A 25,380-nucleotide genomic window follows, 5' to 3' on the forward strand; every position below is an offset into this window, starting at 1 on the left:
CTTTGTCCTTGAGTAAAAGTGATTACTTTAATTTATTGTTCCACTTCGCTCTGCATGCGTGTGTCCACAAGAAGCAGAGCCAGGTTGTGAGCATGGTCAGTGAAATTCTTCCAAAGATAACGGACAAATCCTGGGTGGCCTTGGTCTAAGTTTCATTCATAATGCGTGATACACAGATTTCAGCCTGTACTCTGGTCAAAGAAGATTTAATAAAGTTGTGGGCCCATATTACAGTAGTATTAGCAATAATCCACATATGCACTTGGGGGATGTTTTAATTGTATTTTTGTAACTTTGGATGACAATTTAAAAAGGACTCTTGACTTTTTATGGTCCATGAAGTCATAACATGCATAGCCTGGTTAGTTGACTTGTCTGGTTATACTAAACATGACAGGTTGGATCCCAGGGCAGCATGTGGAAAACACACAAAATCAATGTTTACAGAAAGGGAAACATGTGTTGTTGAATTTGTAAGTCATACTTTATTTTCAAAATTGTGCAAAAAATATAGACCCCATCCTACACCTGTATAAAAACAAGAACATTAAGACAAATTCACACATTTTAAACATATCTTACTGCATAAAGGATTATTCAAAAACAAAAAAACAAAGTATTTACAGTTCCCTTAGCTTTACAAAAACCTTTAGCGTTTCCCATACAAATTTGCATATAGAAAAGATGCCTAGCGTAGCGATAGGACTGAGGTAGAATAAGGAGAAAGTTGAAATGAAAGGAAGAGTTTTTAGGGAGTCGTTTTTTCTTGGCTGGGAAAAAGGCTTAATGGTTCTGTAATGTATCTGGTGTCATAGGACGCCAACTGGACACACCAGTCCTGCAGCACAAACTGGACTTTACATTTGTTTCATTAGTTTCCATCAGGGATGCTAACTATGCTATAAAAGACTTTTTTTCTGTGCATTTAAGCAACATTACAGAAATGCTTTAGAGAGGTGCAATCAAAATTACAAACTAAATTTTAATAAAATGAGGCGTTTCTGTAAGAAAAGCATTCAAATCAGGGCTGTACCACGGCAACAGTATAGTGATGTATTAAAGGTGTCGGTATCCTGCATGCAATGCATTGTGTAAAATTTTTCCAAAGTGCATAAATTGCAGTTTGATTCAGACACCCCAAAAATATGGTCTAGTCTTTGTACATAAAACTGTCTTTGTACCTGAAACATGTGACACATTCATCTGTCTTAGGTGGGGAGGACAAATTTAGCATTTTCGTTTATCTTACAGAAACCAGAGAAATGAAGAAATGAGAAAAGCCCCAAGCAACAATAAATATAAAATGACAAATGACTGCTTGTTATTTTAGACACATCTACTGCCTGTGATTATTATTTAATACATCCATAATGTTGTTGCTGATCTGAGGACCCATCTGCACCAGCTATCTTATACCACACAGCAAACTTAGCAGTGTAACACCTTCACTAAATCACCTCCACATGTCTGGCCTCCTCAAGGGAAACATTATCCATCACCAGCAGCGCCTGCTGCCTGCATACACTTCCATTTACCTCACAGTTTCCTCTCCCTTTGTATCTGCCTGACAAGTTCTGCCAACAATACATCCTCACTCACAACGAGCACACCATTTAATTTATAAGTACAATTTAGACTTAGATTTGGTTTCACAGTCTAAATCTTTAAGAGCAGAAGGCGTAGAGGAGCAGAAGAAGGTCATAAAAATATATCAGAATGAACATAAACATGTTAATATATGGTACTCCATTTTTAGAACAAACAAAATATCATATATTCTGTACACAATGATTAAATACAGTGTGATCAGTATACATTCCCGTGTATGAAAACCAATTTAAAATTTGTAATAAGAACATCAATGTAAACATGATACATTCTGTAAAACTAACTCAAAACTTTCAGCACCAGCTGTTCAATGCATCATAATATATAAAAACATTCCATATTCACAGATTAAGTATGTCTAAGAATTATCCTTATCTGGAATTAAGAGCTGAGAAAAAATAAAAGTCCATCAAGATATTGGACAGTAACTTTTACTGGGTGGCTACTGTTTATGAACTAAGAATGAAAAGTCTGTTTGGGACGTTCTGTTTCCACTGAAGGCACAGAGACAGGTGAAGCCAGGAGATCCAACCTGTGGGCACTTCCTGCTCTTCAAGAGCAGCTCAGGTGACTCTGTTGGTCTTTGCACTTCTGCACCGAAGACTCACTCCCTCACGGTAAAGACTCGGAAAGAGGCTCCCTCTGTGTTGCTCTTGCTGCAAATAGACAAGAAAGAACACATGTCACGTTTACTGCTACAGATGCAACCACAATATACTAAATATGCCAAAGGGGTGCTTCAGCGGTTCAGTGTGTTATTTTCATAAGGTAGAATTGTGAGAAATAGACTGGAGAAGTACGGTCAAAAGTAAAGCAGCCCAGGCCAATCCTAAGCGCCAGAAACTCCTTAATGCAACCAATAGCCTATGCTTGCTTGGGGCAGCTGTGGCTCAGGAGGTAGAGTGGGTCATCCGCTAATGTTAAGAGTGGTGGTTTGATCCCTGGCTCCAGCTGTACGTCAATATGTCCTTGGGCAAGATACTAAACCCCTAATTGCTCCCAATGGATGATCATCCATTGATGTGTGATTGGCTAGGCATAGAACCATCATGGGATGTTTTGCCAAGGAGGCTCCTGAAGAGCAGTCTCCATCTACCATCTTTGATTAGACCCTTGTGTCTCCTCAACTCCCACTACTTTTAACTGCACACGCAAGCTTTCTGTAAGAAGTTAAGCACATGCTGAGATCAACATCGTCAGGGTTATCCAAAGTCTCATGGTACGTGTCCACAGGATCTGTCATCTCCACGCTTTCCATTCACTGTCTTTGCAAGCAGCCGTGCAATGCATTCTGGTATTGTTGCATTGTGCTTCAAAGAGAGGGAGTCGAATTACCCACTCCTCATTTGTATAAAGTTAACTTCTGGTGACTTTATGCAAAACAAGGGCATCCCATGAGACGAGACGCCTCTGGAAACTCCTGCAAAACTATTGTTGAGCTAAAACGAAAACAGATTTTGCAACTGCATGGCTTATTTCTCGCTTGAATTGTCTTCAGAAGCCAATTTCGTGGAGCTATTTTTTAATATAAGAGAAAGCTTCCCTGAGCTGCCATGTTGGTTCAGTTTGAAATCAGGGAGCACACGGCCGAGCGACAAGCATGCAGCGCTGGGAAGCGTTGGGAAGCGTTGCGTGCCCTCACGTCAAAGGACGCCCCTGTGGACACGTACCATCAGACTTTAGAAAGCTCCCACTAGATTCTACAAAGACATGATACAACTGAGTTCACAGGCTGAGTACTGTAGTACTCCCAGTGAAAAACCTGTGCCCCTTTCCATCACATAGATAATGGTTGTGCATCATCACACTTGGAAGTGTTCTTTTTAGTTCTGCCCAAGTCCTCCCAGCAGCCAAATCCATTAAAAAGTACACAATCATGGTGTTCACAACATCTTAGGAAAAAAAACTTCCACCAAATGTCACGTTGGCAGGATGACTCATTGTTGCCGGGTTTATAGGTCTGCCCTTTTTCCAGCTACCGCATGTGTTAAACTTGATGACTTTGTAATTAGTTCATTAGCGGAGAGACCTTGAGGCTGCGCCATGATCAATAACCATGATGGGCCTGTGCGATTGGTATCAGATCACAGATAATTGTTGCATAGAAAAGCACTGACTAAGTGGCTGACAGCATTTCCATCCTCGAGTAATCAGATAGGCTGTGATTATTTCCCCAGCAGCAGAGTCCAGTCCAAGCTGCCCACGCTGCCATGATGTTGGCACATGGCACGGACTCCCCCAGCCGTTTATTGACCTCCTATCCCAATGCCCTGAGCGGGGCTTTCACTGTTCTGCATTAGATTTCATAGTAGTCAGACTTGGATTATTTTTGGCCATTCAGCACTTTGCACACTCAATTGAAATGCCTGAGTAAAGTAAGCAAAGATCCCATGTGTGGCCCATCCACACACCAAACCACACCATTACTCTTACAACCCCACATGCCAGCAGAACTGGCCACAAGGGCTTCCTTGCCTCAGCTTGGTCCACTGGAGCTGGCCACAGAAATGAGAGTGATGTGAGAAACATGGCGTGCACGCAGGGAACCCACTACATGCAGTATTACAGGAGACATAAATCAAGGTAGGGTACAAGGAATAAAAGCACCTTTTCTCAGGCATATTTTAGATTCTCTTGTCAAATTTACTTGTCTGATTTTACTACAAGCTGCGTGTTTTCATTTCAATTGTATCTCAAGGTTTTCTTTACCACACTCCCATTGGTCAAATATTAAAGCCTGAGCTGAGCAATGTATGGAAGTTAAATATTATTGTGGATCTACACATTATATAACCTCCAACATATATGCCTTTAAATTGATTCTATTTTTAAAATTCACCTTTAATACGGAACAATTGTAGGGGAGAATCTCTTAGCAGACGTTTCTGATTTGCTGCCCACATCTCAGATCTGTTCAGCTATTTTAATAGGGTCAGTGCTGATTACCCCAGTTAGAGAAACACCTGACCAATCAGAGCTTAGTACACAGGATTAGGAATGGGGACGTCATCTTCCTACATAGCTAGGATGGCTAGCTAGCTATCTAGTTATCATAGATGTATATATGTAAATACTGCATTGGCTGCGGCTCATTGGAGCGATGCGTCAACATGTCCGCCATATTGGTACAGGGAAGCAGCACCTCCTAATACATGTCTATAATTTGTGACCGATCAAATTCAAATTGCCTGTAAATGATGAAAAAATAATGTTGTTATATTATTCACTGTTGCTTGGTTTTGCAGTTTCTCAAATGCAGCACAAAAGTCTTTTGTAGCATTTTCTACTATTTCAACGGGTCATAACTCCCGAGCAAGATGGAAGCAGCAAAGATGCATTTCACCAGCCAGAATACGACAGCGACTGTGTATTTCTATGCCTATTTAACATTATTAAAAAAAATAATGACCGACAAATAGCAAGAAGCATTGACGAGAATGACACGACAGAAATCTTAAATTAACATATTTCTTTGATCAATGTTAAAAATGTTAACTGCTCGCAGAAACCTCTACCATTGCTTCCTTGTCATCTACAAATGAGGAACTCGGCTAACAGGAACAAAGTGTCATGCTGAATGAAACAAAGTGTCAATTCAGCCGATTATGAGGCTCCTGCACTCTAACTGCCCACCAACACAGGTGTTCTCAATCTTGCCTAGTTAGACCTCTGCTTATGACTGTAATTGTGTGCAGACTTAATTGGCTTTCAGCTGTGTTGCACCTGTTAGGGTGGGACACCGTCCGTCTTTCTCGTGCTTGTTAGTGCCGTCAGTTTGCTGACCTTTGCGTAAATCCCAGCATTATTCTAATGAGCCACAATAATTTAAAACACATGAGGATCTGCAGGGTCTTTAAATCCCCTCTGGTTGACAGAACTTGCTACATTTACTCCAAACACCATGCGGCCGGTGGATTGGGAAAATATTACAACATTATTCAGGAATCCTATGGGGAATGGGGAGGCTTTCACAGATTGTGTTTGAGTTGTAAAGTGCTTGTACATGTGTTACTCGTGAAAACAAATTCCCATACTTCCTCAGGCTTTAATACTTCACTGATTCATTGCAACCGAGGAGCCTCTGCGGTTTCACAGCTGCCACACGGTTTCTTGTTGGTGCAAGCTGCCACACACCGTGTCCGAACATGAATGGTTGTTCTCATTCTCAAAGCGTCTCCTAAATACTCTAGACTGCTGGGAGCCAAATCTAAAAATATAGGTTTCTGGAACTCAGACTATCTCTAATGTTCCTGTGATAAGGTACAACTATTTAACATGGTGCCAGATCCATCTTTCATTGGGCCTTTTGTCATTATCCAATAATCCTGACCACAAAAGAGAGAGTAGTACCTCTCAGACTGGATGCCATTTTTCAGGACTCCAACGTAGTTCTTTCTCTTGTCCAGTGGCAGAACGTCCACTAAACCACCGTCCGCACTGATTACCCCTGCATGGATGGCTGCTTTACAAATACTGGAGCTCTGTGACGAGAAAGTGAAACATAGAGGAGAAAGGTTTTTACAAGAGGGGAAACAGCTTTTTCACAACACTTAAATCTTTGTAATTCCTTCATCATCAAATACAGTAAAATAAATATTGCAGTTATTCCCAGACGCACGTGTTAACAACCACACACACACACACACACAAGCAAGCATTTGTTTCACAGCCTGAGCCAACACAACAGACCTAATGCTCTTATCAACAGTCTGGAGTGGAATCGTTCATTTCTAAACCAAACACAGATAACACTGTCCACACACCCCTCCAGCATTTCTGACCAGATGGTTCATGTCTCACGTTTGACCAACATCCAGCCTCTTCACCACTGTAGAAACATTTTTGGATGTCTGAGATTGCAAAACATTCTAGCGCACGTTTGCTATGAGCCACTCTGCTGCTTCCACTTCCACTGACTGACGTAAGACATAAAAGTTCAACATCTTTATGGACGTCATCTGAGGGCAGTTTTATCTCCATTAAACACCAATAAAAAATCACATTGACCTCATGTGACTGTCAGTTTCGCAGCTCCAAAAAGAGCCACAATGATAATGTATATCTGATAAGTTTAGTATGGAACAGGACCGCATCTAATGATTATTTTCACTGTTGATTATTTTATGGATTAATCCATTAGTTGATGCCTATAAAAGTCTATTGTCTATAAAATGTCAGAAAAGCTGTAAAATGTCAATCATTGACCCATGAAGCTCAAGATGGCGTCCTCAAATGTTTTTGTTGGTCCACAACCCAAAAATATTCAGTTTAATATTATAGAGGAGAAAGGAAATCAGAGAATTTTCACTTTTTCTTTCTTAAACTATTAAACAAATTGATTAATTGATTACCAAAATAGTTGGCGATTCATTTAATAGTTGACAACTAATTGATCAGTTGTTGCAGGAGGGTACTTTACAATGACTCATCTACTCTGAACACGATTTAGGTGAATATCGAGCGATGATGTAAACCAGTCTTCATGAAACCATTTCTCCCTGTGCCTCCTACCTATGAGACACGGACACTTAGTCTGAGATAATGGCTGGATAAGTGGTCAGGCCCCACTCTGGGTAATACATCCCTGGCAGGCTCAGGCTTGCCTCACCGTTACTCCCATTCTCCATGAGCAATATTCATACTGTGATTCAATCGCTTTCCATAGCTACCACGCATCACAAAGCCTGTGAACCACTCTGACTTAGACTTAACCGTGCTGCAGATCCATATACAGAGTCATTTTCTCTCTTTCTAAACTAAGAGCTCATAAATAACACACATTGAGTGCTTGGATCTCTGGCGGTTCAGTGTGTTACTTACATCCGTGTAAATGTTGTTTCCAACCACAGGTGACCAATAGGACGGCTGAGTCTTGCAGTTGGATGGACAGAGGATTCTGAGAAACAAATTGGACATTAGCAGCAGCAGATAAGGTTCATATACATGGGAAGTGTTTGTTTTTTCAGGGATTGGTTAAACTTTACTTTAACACCCCCTATTTGGCATGAATAAGCACCATATAACAACATTAAAATGGTTAATTATAACTTCTTCTATGAATACATATTTTATAATTTTACAACTTTGTTTTACTATATTGTCATTCATTATCTGCTTATATATCAGCCACCACTTACAGGTATTCATGGGATGAGTTACAGTTGTTTACAACTACATTCATAAACACTTATGTCTGCTTATAGCTCTATTATGGTGTGTTGTTAACCATTTATTAAAAGTGCAATATGTAAGTATTGGCCACCTGTTGAATTTATACTTAAAACAAACAGTGGGCAGCATATCGTCAGACTTACTGCTAACTTTTGCTAAATGTAGTTGCTGTTAGCTAGTTAGCTTGATTAGCCGTGCATCTAGTGGTCCCGACTGGAATTCTGGACTGGAAGAGGATGTTGCCAGCTGGTTAGCATGCTACCTTTTGAAGATATCTCAGTTGTTTCTTCGTACTTTGTTGATAATTTTGTTCTTTTTTGAATGTTTTCAATTAAATTTATTACATATTGCATCTTTAAATGTGTATATGCTGCCTAAAAATGTTAAACAGGTGCCACATGTTTAGATATCTGGGGTGTTAAATAAATATATATGTAAAAAGAGAAAAGAGAATGAAAAGATGGCGGATGTGAGGAGCTACCTTGGACAGTTTGTGGAGGGCTTTTTGAAGGGGCAGATTTCAGCTACTGTGGTGTAACAGTCAACAGTCATCTCTGTCACAGAGAGAGGACAGAAAAACACTTACAACATATATATACATGCAATCATGACTCAAGGCTCTGCTTAAGAACATGTTTAACTTACCTTCCACTTTGGCCACCACAAAGGCATTACTGGCTTTATATTTACTGTAAAAGACATCACAGTGTTTAGAAATCAGGAAAGCAAATGGTTCTCAGAAAAACCCATCATTGCACAAAATGTGAATCACCGAAGGAGGGAAATGTGTTTCTTAAGTGTTGCATCAGCAAATGTGATTCAACCTAACGGGAAAAATTAGGCCGAGTACAAATATCTACCTGAGGGACTCGATGCCATTCTTTGTGGCTCGGACAAAGAATGGAAACTTGTCCATCCTCGTGATGTCGACCACTCCTCCGTTGTTGTCAATGGCACCAAAATGAATAGCAGCTCTGCAAATACTTGATTGCTGAAATAAGACAAAAAAAAGCAGTTATAAAAATGCATTTTCAGCATAAATGATGCAAGATGTTTGTTTCATGTTGGACCAACTCACCACATCGTAAAAGAGAGTTCCCCAAACTTTCCCTTTCTTATTCAGACAATTAGCAGGACATTTATATCTGCAGAGGAAGGAAATAAGTAGGAGACAAGAGTGAGTTGATGTTGGAGAGGATTTTTATGGTAGATGAGAATGAATGAGACAGAAACATCCAAAAAGATAACCTGACCTGTTGCAGGTTGCGCCTCTACACTTATCTCGCAGTCTAGTCTCACATTTAATGTTCTGAGCTGCAGGAAGAAAACAAAAATTTAGTAATGAACTCAACAAAACATGAAGGTTTGAGGGTATTTTTGATCATTTCTGTAGCTACCAAGAAAAGTGCTGCCGGGAGTCTTTGAAGAGGGAGTCTTGGGTGTGGTGGGCTTAGGAGTGGAGGGCTTGGACACTGGTTTCTTGGGAGCAGACGGTTTAGGTTTGGGGGCAGGTTTGGCGGTGGTGCGAGGTGGCAGTGGAACCTGAGGCTTCTCCACCTCGTTCATGTCCTCTGTCTCTGAGCGCTCAGAGTCTACAGACAGACAGACATACAGGATTCAGGTTGGCAATTCATGTTAGCATCTTTGAATGAAAAGCATGAGGGTTTGCTCACCTTTGTAGCACTGGTTATTCCTACATCCTCCTCCGTAGCTTGGAGGGCACTGGGAACACGGGCGGCCATGCTGGAATGGAGCCTCGCCGATCCAGTTGCCCCTGCAGAAGCGAACAGTGGACAGCTTGAGTAAGGTGGAAATTCATCATCAGTCAGGCGTCACTGGGCTCATGGTCTTGTAATTACTGCAGCACTCTTTATCATTCGTCATTATTCCCACAAACTAATAAAAACCCTCCTCGTTGTCTCTCAGGTAATTACATCCTGTGGGCTGTCTGGAAAACAAGCGCCTGCCCCGCTCTTATTTTTCTTTCCCCGTGCTTCATTATTATTTCTCTTTTCTGACTTCTGGAGGAATTTTAATGGCCCCAATATGTCATACAAACGTCTTGGACAACTATCAGCTATAGTGGGAACATACACTGTAGCATTCGTCAGCATTGTAAGGGGGGGAGAATGTGAACAAGAGTCAAGAGAGCAGAGGTGTGCATGAACAGGGAAACATGGAGGAATGTTGATCTTACTTTGGGGAATAGTTGCAGACGAGGTAAATGGCGTTCTCCCATACTTCCCCCCACACGTTCATCCTCGGACACACGTGCACAGCACAGCCCACTCGGTTCGTGGTTGCCCAGACCAGCTGTAAAGAGAGAATGGCCAAAGTTAGCACAAGCAATTGCTGAATCTACAGACACATAGCAGAGTAAGCTATTGAGCTTGTAGCCCAGATTTCCTGCCTCACTTTTCTCACTACCAATGGTTCAATCAGTCATTCAAGAGGACTGGATTGGCAGTCACGATTAATGGGGCCACTGGGACTTGTGCCCCGGTCAGATGCACATCACGTGTGAACCCAGTTTGCCAGTCAGAGGTGGAAAAAAGGGCAGTTTTTAAGATCTTAACTGAAGTCAACAAAGGCCCAAAACTGTCCAAGGTAAAATAAAACGCCTTATTAAACGGAAAGCCGCTGCAGTGGTGTTACAGATGAATGATGTGCCATTTGACGGCAAATACAACACAGCATGTTCCATAACTCCTCCTCACTTTCCTCCCAAAACTCATGCAACATGTGCGCTCTCCCTCCTCAGGAATGTTCATCTTTTTTCCTGGTTTTTAGTTGGAGGCCACTGGAAGCAGTGAGTCAGCACACAGACTGATGTGTGCTGAGTGCTGGTGGTTCAGCTCAATAAGGTGCTCTCTACCTCCAGAAGGGTCGAGCGTTTCTCTGCGCAGGTAGCTATGGAGTATGAGTGGCTGCACTGCAGCAAATGAAAGGCAGAGACAAGGTGATGATGCTCAGATTTGGCATCGTCTCCTCTCTGCAGCATCTTCAAAAGAATCCAGGTCAAGCCGCGAGGGGTGTCTGCTGTGTCTGGAAATGACTTCCAGATGGCAGTGATCAGGTTTCAGGGTGAAGGCAGAAGGAGGAGTCTGGATGTTTCTGTAAACTCATCCCAGCAGCTACAGAGTAAAGTCTGGGGGAAGAGGAGGCCTGCTCACTGATTTGTGTTTCCTTTTGATTGATTTCTTTATTTTCTCATCCTTTGTGTCCTCACACTCTGTTCCAGTACTTGGATCTGATTTTCTATTTATCCTTCAAACATCCTTGTTTTCACTGTCTACAAGTTACTCTATCCATGCCTGTCATTTAATCCCTCAGTCCCTCCACAACTATGCCCATAAATACTGTGAAATATCATACAGGGTGTGCACCACCTGTTGTATTTCTACACTGCCCAGCAACACCTGTCAAGTGACGTGTCCTACATCATAGATAAAAGAAGGCACATGACCTGATACTAAACAGATTGTTATCATGAATTATGGCAGATGGTTCAAAAGGAAGTTGAAAAATATAATAAAATCTCAGTGCCAGACTTTTCAGTTTCTTGATACAACTGATCAGGTTCAGAGTGAGCTCGTCACTCACAGCCAAGTGCTTCGTTAAAGGGGTATGCCACCAATTTAGCATTGCATGTAGCAGAACTATAGATATGTTTTTACTCCATGCGTTCTTCTTACATGTCAAAATCTGGTGCCTATACTGTCCACAATGCAAATCAACCAAAATTATCATAATTTCACCTCTTCCTGCTTGATCAGCAACTGAAAAGATGATGGACGGTGAAAATCTGGAGGCATACTGGACCATATTTCAAGGTAAAATGACATATTTGATAAACATTGTACAACAGCTAACATTAGCATTCAACCACTTCCTAGCTAACATTACCATTTGATTACTTCCCGTTTCAGTTCCAGGCTTAAATAAATATGTCCTAGATGTGCGTGGATACAGAAATGCTAGCTAGGAAGTGGCTGAATGCTAATGTTAGCTGTTGTCTAATGGAGGCTAACAAATATGTTGTTTTACCTCGAAATATGGCCCAATGTCCCTTGCTGATCAATCAGGAAGTGGTGAATTCATAACGAGTCATTTTGTGGGGTTGTGAAGAAAAAAAAATGTATTCACCGTTTCACTGCCACTTCTTTCACAATGTAAACTAATGGGGAAAAGTTGTCGTGACATAGTTTGGCCATTATGTGAAGTTGGCTTCAAAGCTCGGAGAACTTCCTGGGGGCTTGGGAGATTCAGGTGTGTGTAATGTAGCCTACAGCTTCTAAACACAAGCAGAGATGAGCATGCTGCAGAGGTCTGGTAAGCTCACGTCTCACCATATTTTATTCATTTTCTAACTTCAAGTCAAGTGACATCACTTGGGGCAATTTATCAGACTTCACGCTGCTCCGTCTGCAGCCACAAAAGGTTTTATTTTATTAAAAGTTTTTTCACATATGCAGCCGTGATCCTCAAGACTTGCAAACAGATGTGTAAAAGTGGAGTTCCCCAGTAACCTAGATTTCGTCTGTCTAAAAATGTTCTCCTGAACTCTTTCACCTGTTTTTCTTTTTATTCATCTCACCTGGGTGTAATGGGTGCACATGGGCCCGGAGCAGCGGTCTGGACACCAGGGATTGCACTCATGGGGGTAGGGATAGGTGTAGTCTTTCACCTCGTCGTACCAGGCCTGGACGTGGAAGGCAGGAGAGCGGTATCTGTGGGGCACGCACACACACACAAACACACACAGACAAACAGTAGGCTCAGTCACAGGCCATCCAGGTACCAGGGGCAAAAGGGAAATATCTGCGGGAGCTGCCAGGTGCTTTGGCTAGACTTGAGAAACACTGCATGAACCTCCCTGCTCCTCCTCCCTCCCTCCGCCCTTAAGGCCTCGAATGATGAGCCTGAATTTGACCTGGCACACAGAACAGCAGTCTGTTCCCCTCCATAACAGGGGAAATCAAATCAGGTTGAAAAAAAAGAATCAAAGCAAACCTAAACATTGCTCCACAGCCTAACAAATCATTCCTAGCTCTTATTATAAACATCTCTTTTTACGGTATTGAAAAGTGCTGAGCTTATAAATGGAGAGTAGAGGGGGAGTGGAAAACATCAGGGTTTGCTGGCACGGGAAGAAAAGAAGGGAACAGGGAGAGAGGAAAAGGCCTGTGAGAATGAGAGCAGATTCCTGGAAGGGCACCTGCTGTGATAGCCATACACTGTCATACACAGAGGCCTACTGTGTCTGCTGTCTGCTCAGACGCACACACACAAGCATCAAGCTCAATATGCTAGCACTCACTAGCTTTACCCATGCTTGTGCTCAGTTTACAGAAAAAGAGGAAGTGAGTCCCTTTTGCAACACTGACAGCTCAGAAAATACTTACATAAAAAAAGAAGTACATAAAAAGTTCAAAGCTCAGCTAATAATGATGGCATCCAACGCCTGGTCCGATTTCTAGTCTTGTTGACCTACTTTTAAATCCAGTGTTTCCTTAACTAAATCATGATTACATCAAGTATTTTTTGATTTGGTTTCTGTACTGCTGCTTGCATTTGAACAAAATCACTTTCTGCAAAAGGACTGCAGAGGATCCCGACCAGAATCTATTAATTAACATCTTATTTAGCATTTATTATTGGATTTCCAACATTTATAACTCCATTCATATCAAATAGGAAGGACAAGGACCAGTACAAGGGACTGTGCTCTTTGTAAGAAAGTAGATTTTTTTAGTCTCAATCCCAACTCGTCAAGTACTGACGGTTGGGGATTGTAGGTTGGGTTGGCCACCATCCCAAAGCAACTGACACTCAAAAATCTAATTTTCTTACAAATAGGACCTTTAAGTATTAGTAAATGATTTCTAAACCAGGAATAAAGTTATAAGCTACAATTAATAAACCTCAAAAATATACCTCATAATGATGTTTTCATATCAGCACATGATTCTCAGCCCTAGCACTGCTGATGGTATTCCTACAATCTCACTTACTATTTTCTCCTGTATCAACTCTGTGTGTTATTGTGTCTCACCTTCCCCAGTGAACAGCCAGGTTTTGTCCAATAGACATGAGTAGGTCCTGAGGTCCATGGTCCCACTGACACTCCTCTGCCCAGTGAGTGGCAGACCGCTCCAACTCGTCATCCCAAGCCTGCACACATGAAGTAAAGATTCTCACTTAAACATTGATGGGGCGACGTCACATCTTCCACCTGCTGCGTCTGCGATAATAAAAACCACCACATCTTGTTCTGACTCGACCGCAACCTGTTCAAGACCTCCGCTCCTGCACTTCCTTCCTTCCCAGTGAGCTGAAACTGAGCTGGATACAAGTACAACATTAACCTTAGACGGCGACATTTGAGCAGAGCAGCTGGCGCCTGGCCCTGGTCCACTACAAATCTCCAGCAATCACAGCTGAATTATCCACATTTCCTGAGTGGGTTTCTTTACAGCAGTGGAGAGGAGGCTGGAAAGAGGAGAAGACACCTGACTCCGGCCGTGGAGGGGGCGCTGTGAAGGTAGGGAAGGACTGCGTACAGCATGGCCCCTCAAAGCACATCTCCTCAGTAAATTTCCAGCCTTTTGGTGGTCGCTGAAACATGCACACACAGACACCACTGTAACCCCAAACACCCATACACTAACACAGACACACACACGGCCTGTTCGCTGGAATTTGAGAGAGCACTGGGCAGAGAAAATCTTCAGACGCTTTCCTCCCCGGCTATAACCGCACTCCAGAGACACACAGGCCACCACTGCTTCTCTCAGCTTTATGGAACTTGTGGTTTATAATAACCTTCTGTGCGTCTCGACAATAATCCCTCTCCCACTTTACCCATTGATGTGCCACGTTGTCCCATAATTTCCCCCCCCTTTTTTTTCAACCCTTATTCTCTCTGTCCTCCTTTGACCCAGCACTCCCTTCGCTCGCCTGCAGGTAGGACAGAGTCAGCATTTATTATCCTCCTTGTAAAAGAGCAGCACAGCAGGTTGGCAATAGCTCAGCATCATTACTGCATGTTTCCAGCAGAGAGAAAAGCTTGTTTTTATTACCACTTTTTCTGGGTGGAATAAAACCTTAAACCCTAATCACCAGCCTCATTTCAGACCTCGGTGCTGCTGACACATTCACATTAAGTTCTTTGTGATGCAAAGCCAAAGATAAAAGTTGATAATTATCTTTGTTGATTGATAATAACAGTGAAATAGGTCATTGGGGCAATGGGACATGTCTCACCATGTGCTCCATGTTCGAGGCAGTAGGGTAGACGCCGCCCCTCAGCTTGTTGTGCAGCTGGAGGATCTCCTCACGGTCCGACCAGCGGATGGATCGGCGGGTCCTATTGCCAGATGTGTTGCTGGTGCCGCTCTCATCTGCTCCCTCCTCGTAGCGGCTCAGCAGCTGCCTGAGCTCTTTGGAGTCAGGGAGGAAGAGGGAAGACGAGTCCCTGACGCACGACAGCAGGAGGGAGAGGACAAGGAGCCAGGTCATGGCGGCACAGGTCATCCTGACACTTGAGCTGTCTGGGTCGGACTTTCGGACTACAGTAGACAGCCGATTGTGTTTGAACGTCGCTCCTCAGAGTCCCAGACACAACCTGCAGGAAGGAAATGTTTAATGGGTCTTGTCACACTGTGTGAGTCAATAAAGCAGAGTACAGGTTACAAAATATGGGCGTACAGTTCACTAAACAAATACATACACTTGTAGAAACATGCAGTTTTACAAAGTCTGGAACATTACAAAGAATGGCCCTGCAACACTTTCTATCACCTGCCTTGCTGTGTTGTTATCCTGACTGAGCTGGGGTAAAATATTAATACGGAAATGTTACATTTTTTATTCTTTTTATTCTTTGATTCCTCAATTTTGGACTTTTTACTCTCAGTTGTTCTGCTTCCTGTCGAACAACTGTTGCATAAAAACTGCTGCTAGTTTGTCAAGTACACGAACAGAATCTGATGCAATCCATTACAACTGCCCTGCGAGATGTCCCACCCCTAATAAGCTTTGGATGCCTAGTTATTGTTTACACTGAGGTGTTAACTCTTCACGTTCTGTGTGGGTGGTTTTGTTTTGGAGTCACAGATGTGGACAGATTACTGAAAGGTGTTTCCAATATTCTGTCCACCTCGTGTATGTAAATGGGATGGACAAAACACTTTTAAAGCAACATTGTGTTTATTGTGCATGAAAAAACGTACATATTTTTAATATTCATACAACATATTGTGACGTCATATTGTCACTAGGGTTGTCAGATTTTCACTACCCGGTTATCGTATCCAAACCTATTCACAATAACGATATTATGGCGATAGCTTTAGAATGTGAAAAAGAAAAATACTAGCAGTCAAATCTATCTTTAGCTTTGTTAACTGTGTGTTTTGTCTCTTTTTTGGCAAATGAATTGCCCTCAAACTACGAGTTTAGGGACTTGTTACATTATGTGCAACATTTCACAGGCCATTGTCTTATTTTAAATAACTTCAACTATTTTCCCATTGACACAAAAAATAACACGAGTTGCACCACAATTAACCAACCAGTTAGCTTCTGCATCAACCCAAATACCAGAACAACTGCTCCTCCTCAATCAGGAGAAGATTATTTAACCCTTCCTGCCTGAGAAATACTGTCTACCTCTCCTCTTCTCCTGAATCTCTCTGGTTAATTTCTAACCAAACTGAGCTGCATGGAGGGACACTGAGGAGGCAGACCTGAGTTCAGGTTGACAAGCTTTCCCCCGGCTGAACCGTCTTAGAGCAAAACACTGCATTCCTGGCACGTCCAGGGACAATACTCAGTAACTGACCCCGCAAATGACCTCCCTCTGGCAGGCACCAAGCAAGAGGGACGTCCTCCAAGATTAGAGCTAAAACAAACATCACAAACTTTTACAAAGAGGGAAGAGCTCTCAGCCAGTGTGATCAGACAAGGAGGAAGAAAAAAAATAAACCCCAGCCTCCAGCCTGCACCGGCTGCTCTTATCCTTGAATCCCTTCACCTCTCTCCCTTCGGCTGAAAAGGCGGCTTGAGGTCTGGCACCGGCTCTGTGTCAACATGCTGTGCCAGCTCTGGGCACTGTGAGCCAGCGGGCAGCTCAGGCGCCACACCCTTATCCTCTCGCTCTCTCTCTCCTTGTGCCCCCCTTTTCACACTGAACCTCTACCAGCTTCTCTGCCCGGGCCCTTCTCACGGCTCTCACGAATTTTATACCAGAGTGACAGACACGTACATATCCAGCAACTCTGTGCCACAGGTGGGCTCGTGTCTGATCTGAAGAGGGGCTGACCTCCTCTCCACCTCACCACGAGGTTGAATGTAAACACAGCTCACATCACTATATAAACTGACTGATTTATATTCATTTTTTGAGAGATGCTAGCTCAGTTTTTCAAGCCAGGGAGCCCTTTAAAGATACTTTTTTTTTACACTAATCTGCCCCTTAAACTCTAAAAGTTTTTGGGTTGAAATACGGCTTTTCATTTTATTAAATATACATATATTTATAGTATTTTCCATCATTGGTAGCTGTTCTCTCCCATTGACATTCCCTGCAGACTCACAATGAATGGCAGTGTCCTGCCAACAGCCTCTTTCACACTGGCATGGCTGAGTTATCAGAGCTGTCCGTGCCATAAGTTCATATTGCCATACATACATTTAATTGCACAAAATAAATATTTTTTTTAAGATTTAGCTCATTTACACTCAATTAAATCACTCCTGAGGTGTATCCTTTGCCACCTGGTGCACAGTTTAAGGTCTTAATTTTTGCAGGATACACCACAGCATTCAACACACTACAAAATATACATGTGTAATGTCTCATCTTGCTCACTCACCTCTATCTTTCTCAGTTAGTATCCAGCTGCTTGGATAGCTTCCTCTGCGCGCTGGAGAGAGAGAGAGCTGTATTATTCCCTTGTGAGAGGACCAGCCTGCTGCTGCTGCTGCTGCTGCTGCTGCTTGTTGGCCGTGTTCCTGAAGCAAATAGGAGCTGTGTAACTCCTCAGCAGCTCCAGAGCGCCTTATATAGAGAAGGAGACCCCTCAGGACCAGAGGAAAAAATTACTGTCTCTCCTCACTCCCCCCACCCTCTCCACCTCTCCAGCCTCCCTGACTGAAGGAGGTTGTGTTCCTGGCAGAGAGCGCGCCGGAGTGCGCACGCCTAATGTCAGGAGAGAGAAAAAACTACAAATACTGCAAATCAGCGAGCTGTCAGACGAGTCAGCAGCAGGCAGCTAGATCATCATCTGTGAATCACGTCGGGATGACACTTACTAACCAGATATGCATCTTCGCGATAAGATACAGACACGCGTCAAACACACAGACTAAACAGACAGCGGTGAGCAGGGAGACACCAACACAACAAGCACAATCACTTTAATTAAGTTATCTACTAGAAGTTGTGCTCTAATGCTTCACAGATCACTCATAAGCCATGATGATGTTTGGGTTGCCAGGTTGTGGAAATCCATTGGCTGGAATTCATCATTTGAGAGAAATGCTGAGTTTGAAATGCTGAGTTTCACTATTTAATGAGCCTTTCAGTTTAAAGGTCATTAAGTCATTAATTAAGGGTTATTATTAATAATTAAGTAGTTAAAGGAGCGCTATGTAGTTTCGGAGAAGAAATTCAGAATTTTAAAATCTACAATATTAATGAGGCAATAATACAAACTCTATATCTGAGTAAACAAGCTGTTCTCGGAGGAAAATAAGGTCCCCAGAACACTGTATGAAGCTAGAGAGATGGCAGGGTCCGCCACATATAAACAAAGTAAAACAAAATGAAATTGTGTCGTCCTTTAATTTTTTTATGTTTTTTATTTTACTTACATTCCAATTTGTGATTTATGTTTTACTTATATTTGATTTATGTTTTTGACTTGAGTTTCATTTTTGTTTTTATTTTTTTTTATTAAATTTCTGAACAATATTTTTAATTGGTTAATCGGGTATTCTCAATTGTCCGTGGGTGTGAATGTGAGCGTGAATGGTTGTTTGTCCCTGTATGTCAGCCCTGTGATGAACTGGCAACTTATCCAGGGTGTACCTTGTCGCTCGCCCAATGTCAGCTGGGATCGGCTCCAGCCACACCCTGAAAAGGATAAGTGGTTACAGACAATGGATGGATGGATGGACTATATTTTTGATCCGTTATACTCTTGGTCTGTATTTTTAACTTGTGTTTTTGATTTATGCTCAACTGCACACCGCAGGCAAGTGTTGTCCTTGGTATGTTTTGCTTATTCAGTTTATTCAGTCATGAAAATGAAAAGAGTTTGTTTATTTAGCCTGTTTAGGCATAAAACATTGGTCAGTGAAGGTCTTTCTCTTCTGATTAAAATGTCTTCTCTAAAACTACATAGTGCACCTTTAAGTAGGAGGAGGTTAATGTTGGGTTTTCAAATATTGTTTTTTGTGTTGTTGTTGTTGTTGTTCCAGATCATCCACAGCTCTTCTCTAAAAACTTTATAATAACCATCATTAATAAATGGTAAATATATTTGGTTGAGATATTTTATGAACTATTTTTTAAGCAACTGTTTATTGTAAAGTTGCTATTGATGTTTATAATATTTTGTAATAAATACGGTGAAGTTCAAGTCAAAATTGATGTTTATACACCTTTAAAAATCTTAATAAATGGATTTTAAAGAGTTTTATTGTTTGTTAAGAGTAAAATAACTATTAACAAAAGTTTAAATTACTATAAATGTACTATTTATTAATGTTGGTTATTATAAAGTGTAAGTAAATATGTGGTAAAAGAGTCTGAAAGTCAAAGCGAGTTTCCACAGTCTGGCAACCAAGAAGTTACTCTTTTGAAATGCTTATAACTAGAATATAACACATATAACAACACTGAATATTCACTGCTCAACTGACCCTAACCAACCAGGGGGGTCAGAGGTCAAACAGGGGACCGAATCCCAGCTTTCATTCAAACCAAGCACAAGGCAAAGCAAGGCACATTTATTTCTATAGCACATTTCAAACCAAAGGCTGCCCTAAATGCTTTACAGATTACACGGGCAAAAGTACAAGAAAGAAAATATAAAAACAATAAAAGCAAGCAGCAAAAGCACGCAGAATAAAAACAATAAGACAAACTCACAACGGTGAACAGGAGGGTCTTTAGCTTGAATTTAACAGTAGTTAGCGTTGTCTCAAGTCGCAGCTCTTCCTGTAATTTGTTCCACAACTATGCAATCAGATCCTGATGATTTTTGAGTTGGTTGCAGCTACCGTCACAGATCCATTATCCACACATGAGCCCATCCAGATTTGGGAAATATGAGTGAAAAATAAAACCAGAATGCATCTTATTTTACTCTTTCCATGAAGTTCTTTGGATTTACATCATCTGAGAGTTTAGGTTATCAGCAAATACAGTATTAACGGATGATTTCACACAAAAATGAATAGTCAGTAAGGATCCGTCACCCCTCATGCTGATGGAAAATCAGGTGAGGTTTTGTAGTCAACAAAACATTTCTGGAGCTTCACAATAAAAAACAGTGTTGCAGCGTTCTCCTAAACAACTGAAGAAGACGGAATGAATTTTCATTTTTCTGTGAACTTATCCTTTAAAACACTTCACACAGTAATAGCACAGGTTTTAAGAGACGGACCAACAAGGATCTCCTGCTTTTAAAAAAAGGTTGCGTCACTGTATCTCCTCGCTGACCCTGCAGAGGGCTTCGCTGCGTTGTGACCCAAATATTTCACATTTTATTCCATCGTGAGCTGAAACATCTCAGATATTTACAAGAGCACGGCCACTCAGAAGGAATGTCAGCAGATTGAACCCTCAGACAGACTTTCTTCCCACAAGGGCTGTGCCAGTTTGGGCTCTGCACTCAGTCAAAATACATGTTTAACAGGAAGTCTGGCCCATCATGCATCTGCTCGCACAGGATGACGTCATGGGGTCCTTCTATCACGCACAGTGCCTGGAAATACTCTTCTTTTAGTCTCTGTCCTGAAAAAGGCCACACTTTGCTCATCCCTTGCGTTGTATATCGGACAATTACATTACAGAGAAGCAGTGGTTGTGATGTACCAGTCCAGAGATTCTATAAATGTTGATATTTTGATCTAGTGGATCATATTACCAATCCACCCAAAATCCACTAAAAGCAGAACAGGAACATTTTCTTCCAACAGTATGAGAACAATATTATGAAAGTGAGTTGTGGTGCGTCATTTAGAATTAACTTGGAGACATTATCCTCAGTGATGACGTCACCATGCAATGAGATCCTGACTGTTTTTGAAATGGCTTCAGCTACCTTTACAGATCAATTATCCAAACATAAATCACCCCAGATTGGGAAATCGACAAAAAAAAAAAAAAAAAAGTGTGAACACAAAGTTCTCTTTTTGTGCATCGACAGTGGGTTTCAATCAGTTCAGTCCAGGTTTCTATCTGTGTGAAGATGTGCCTTGATTATTTAGTCTCTCACCTCCTTTTTCTTCAATGGTTGTGACTCTGAATTTACCTGGAAGCTGGATTTGACAAAACAAATCGTTTCCGAATGCCACACACCAGTTACCTGTGCTGTGTTTGACATTCAACCTAATGACTTACCTGTATAACATCCTGTCTTTTACTGATGTTGAGTTCATCTTAACCTTGTTTCAATTTTATGGCATAGTATTGAAAGGCAGTCCGTGACTTTGTTTGTCTGGATTTCCCGGTCCCGAGGAGTCCCGTGACAAACTTTAGTCAGCATGTAACTCAGGCTCGATGACTGTATTTTGCTTTTTCTTCTCAGAATTGTTGTCTCATGTCTCTGTATCAACCCAGACACATAATTCAAACCAGGCCAAACGGAAACTGTAAACTCTGCATTAGCCTCAGTTGAAGACAAGAGGATTACACAATTCGAACATTTGTTTACATTTTGAGGTTATATAATCTGGAACAGGTGGTACCCTTGTTTTCCTTTTTGTGTTGCAGCTCAAAAGGAACCACATGTACACACTGAAGGGCTTTTCTTCTTACACCAAACTGAGCGCTGGTTTATTTGGACAGGGGCTTGTGGAGGTCCTTCAAACTGTTTACTTTCCCTAGAAACTGTGGAGTGCTGGTGGACGTCTAAACAAGACGCATGAAAATGAGATGCACGAGTCGGGGAAAAACTGGGGGAGACTGAATGAAGAGACCATATGGTGTGCGGGGCTGATTATAAAAACAAACCATCACAGTGGATTACAGTGGAAAAGGAAATGCACAAGAATCACTCCTACGAGGATAAGGAGGTGATGGAAGTCCAGATTAGTCGAACGTAAGCACACAGGACGAGGGCGCTGTATAGAGAGGCCTGTATATACTGTAGCTGTGATGGTTTGTGACATCTTGAATAGAGGACTGGCACCAGTGAAGTACATGCCAGGCATTCCAGCTTCAAGGCCGGTAGGTTCACAGAGAAACTTCAGATTTAATTGAAAACAAAGTGTAAAGAAATGACAGTTTTTACATTATGATGTCCATGTATTGCGTAGCCTCCACTCCCCTGGTGCTCTTAACTCCCAGTCTGGACCACTAGATACATGGTTAACTCAGCTATCTAGCTAACGGCAGCTCAAGCAAGCCTAACTTAGCAGTTACTGTGGTGCTGCCCCCTGTTTATTTGGAGTGGGAATTCGACAGGCGACCGATTCTTACATATGGCACCTTTAAGGAAAAACAATATAAAATGCCTTTGTAAAGGTTCTTCTAGAGGAATGAACTTCGTCCAAGAGATATACAGTACCATCATTTTTTGGTGTTCTGACAGTAGTGGAGACCCTGAGCCAAAATTTCCTGCAAGTGCTCAGTTAGACTGAAATGATTCAAATCATTTTCATACTCAAACTAGTGTGTGTTGACAATACACATAACGTGTGAATAGTCCAGTGGAGATTTTAGCTTGTGTGCATCGTTTGCTTATGGGGTTCATCTCATTGCATTTTCACTAGTGAGTGAGTGTAATTTTCTTTTTGTATGCTTCTTTGCTGTTATGGTTACAAACTCTTTCTCCACCTGCTACACTCATATTTTGAGTGCAATTTATTTTAATTATTTATTAGTATTTATTTAAAATAGGGAAGAAAAACACATTGTGACAGCCCCTACCGAGACCATTCTGTGACCTGTCCTGCATTTAATGCAAGCATCTGAATTTGTAGCCGTCAAGGCCTCCAGAAACACGCCTAGTTTGGGCTTTTATCTCCTTAATGCAGCCATCCCTGACCATTTTAGGCGTGTTACACATTGAAATAAAACAGACCTCCGAGTTTGGGAACCAGTTATCTTCAGTCCCACCAAGAAGTGGTTTGCTCCTTCCTACATTGTTGAACAGATAAACATATAAATGATTTAATTAGAAGCACCCAAAATAGGAAAAGTAAATTATATCAACGTCATCATCTCATGACAGTTTGGGTGTCCTGAGCTGCAGAGTGCAACCACTTCTGTAAAGGCCTACAATGAAGGATTTGTAGGTTGCCGTTTGTAAACACTCCATTCAAAGTTGATTGGTTGAGTCTCATTCTGATGCTTTGAGTTGGCAAACCACCAACCTCAAGTGTTGTCATTTGACAACTCAACAATCAATTATCTCTCACCAGAACGCCTAGAAACTTCCCAGACACAGCAAAATAAGAAAACGCTGGTCGAGGGCAGGGTCCCTGCAGATACAGACACCGCTACGGACTTCTAGTGGTGACTAAGAATGATGACTTTTGGGTCTAAACATTAATAAATTAATTTTAAAAACCTGTACAGTAGACCTTTAATGCAACAAGAATACTTTGAAGTTACCACTAAAACAACAAAATAATGAAAAAAAGCTACCAAAAATACTAAAATCGACTTGAACTCTGCATCCATTATCCATCAGATGAGCTGGCTCTCAAGGCTCCACCACTCCTCTCTCTCAGACATTAGCTGTGGTGGTTGCTGCTTGGTTAAGAGCAGGGTTTAATGTCGGTCGCCTGTCTGTTGAAGCATGACTCAACACAGCCATAAGATGTTGTTGAAGAAGATGGGGCATACACATCTGACAAGATCCCCTTGTTCTCTTCTGCTGCTGCTGCTGCATGTGGTTTTGCTTGGTTGCCCAAAGAGAGTATTCAAGTTTTGGTTACTCATCTCCACTCTGAACAATTATTTTGATGTGTGGCACTTTAATCATCTAATGGCAAAATAACATGCTCATATTACAGGAAAGGAACACGTAGTACACTCGCCCCATCCCTCTGCTCCTTGTTGTGCGACCCAGAGGACGCTGCATTACTACGACCATCCAAATTACTGGCTTGTGTTAGAAAAATATGTTCAACAAACCACTCCACTCCTTAAAAAGGCCCATGTGGAGCAACATATGTCCACACACCATTATCCATGCAGGCTGAAGGAGACACTTGTGAGTAGAGGTGGTCTATTGGTGGGTGTCCAAACATGTAATTTGGCCTTCAGGCTGCGGGGCTGTAAAAAATAAAAGTTCTTGTAGTTGCCATTGCCACTGACATTAACAAGGAAAATACTGCGCTTGATTGTAAGTTTGAGAGCAAAGCCACATTTCAGTGGACGGCAGAGCTATAGAAAGGAGGGAATAAATAGTAAGGAATACTAAAGGGCAGAAAAACCTTACATGGCAAATTTTTCAATGATGGGTCTGCTTCCCATTAAAGCAAACAGAGGCGAGCTCGGCCTCGGCCCTAAAGAGAGCACTGCGGGCACCGAGGCCGCCAGCTCGACCACAGGAGGGGGAGATACAACATACTACAAATACTACACATAGTATATGTTGACATACAGGAACAAGAGAGCAATTAGCAGTGTGTGGTAGACCAAGACGCTGTGGATCGTTTTGTTGTTTTGGTTTATTGTGCACATTGTTCTGTAGGCCAGTCCAGAGTGTAGAGACTGCAGATGTTTCCAGTATTTACTGTATTATAAGAAAGCCAAGTAGTCTTCTGACTACACTTCATTAGCAAACTGCTTTTTGCACAATCCTTTATTTGAACAATTAACAAAATAGAATGCTGGAGGCTTAAAATTAAAAGACAGTATAGATTTTTTGTTTTTAGGTCGATATCCCAACAATTCCCAGCAGACAATAGTGTTAGGAGCACATACTGAAAAGAGAAACATTATTGAAGCATTTTCACCAGCACATTTCCTGACCAGCCATGAGAGACTGAGATAAAACTATACAACAGAAAGCTCAAGGTGTCCCATTCAAAGTCCCAACTCTCACAACATTCTTGAATAGGGGGGGGAAAGAAAATATGCATGTCAACAAATGTCACACAATTTGTGCAGAAATGACTACAAAGCCAGCAGCACAACTTAACAAGCAAGTTATGCATGATGTTCGAAACTCTAAACAGCATGCCTCCGTTTCCTGCGTGGAATGAGTGGTGGTCTGTGACGAGACATGGCTACAAGACCTCAGATGGAGAAGGCAAAATAAAGTTTGAATATATACTTAAGGAAAGGCAGCAGGGCCTGTATAATGTTGTCCTTTGGTTTGCCTGGGGAAGATTTCTGACTTTGAAACCCAC

The 25,380-nt window shown here is 41.8% G+C and overlaps 1 protein-coding gene across 1 annotated transcript; it reads right to left on the reverse strand.

Annotated features, from left to right (window-relative positions):
- Positions 1–468: 468 nt before the first annotated feature.
- crispld2 (cysteine-rich secretory protein LCCL domain containing 2) lies at positions 469–17,818 on the reverse strand. The gene is made up of 15 exons (XM_073464261.1): positions 17,658–17,818; positions 15,046–15,406; positions 13,835–13,953; positions 12,377–12,509; positions 9,977–10,092; positions 9,453–9,553; positions 9,177–9,371; positions 9,033–9,093; positions 8,858–8,924; positions 8,640–8,770; positions 8,425–8,468; positions 8,261–8,333; positions 7,429–7,504; positions 5,959–6,089; positions 469–2,264 (listed from the first exon to the last, which is right to left on the reverse strand). Exons 2-15 carry the CDS (start codon positions 15,313–15,315, stop codon positions 2,213–2,215), a joined length of 1,569 nt encoding a protein of 522 aa, XP_073320362.1. The 5' UTR covers positions 15,316–15,406; positions 17,658–17,818; the 3' UTR covers positions 469–2,212.
- Positions 17,819–25,380: the final 7,562 nt, after the last annotated feature.

Source organism: Pagrus major, chromosome 4 (genome assembly GCF_040436345.1).
Source record: "Pagrus major chromosome 4, Pma_NU_1.0".
NCBI classification, from domain to species: domain Eukaryota; kingdom Metazoa; phylum Chordata; class Actinopteri; order Spariformes; family Sparidae; genus Pagrus; species Pagrus major.

Excerpts from the sequence above, each read along its gene's own strand:
- crispld2 (XM_073464261.1), bottom strand. The coding sequence starts at position 15,315 with ATGACCTGTGCCGCCATGACCTGGCTCCTTGTCCTCTCCCTCCTGCTG. Across the intron at positions 13,954-15,045 it reads CCTCGAACATGGAGCACATG|GCTTGGGATGACGAGTTGGA; the intron begins GTGAGACATGTC and ends TCATGTGTGCAG. Across the intron at positions 7,505-8,260 it reads CCCTCCACAAACTGTCCAAG|AATCCTCTGTCCATCCAACT; the intron begins GTAGCTCCTCAC and ends TTTGTTTCTCAG.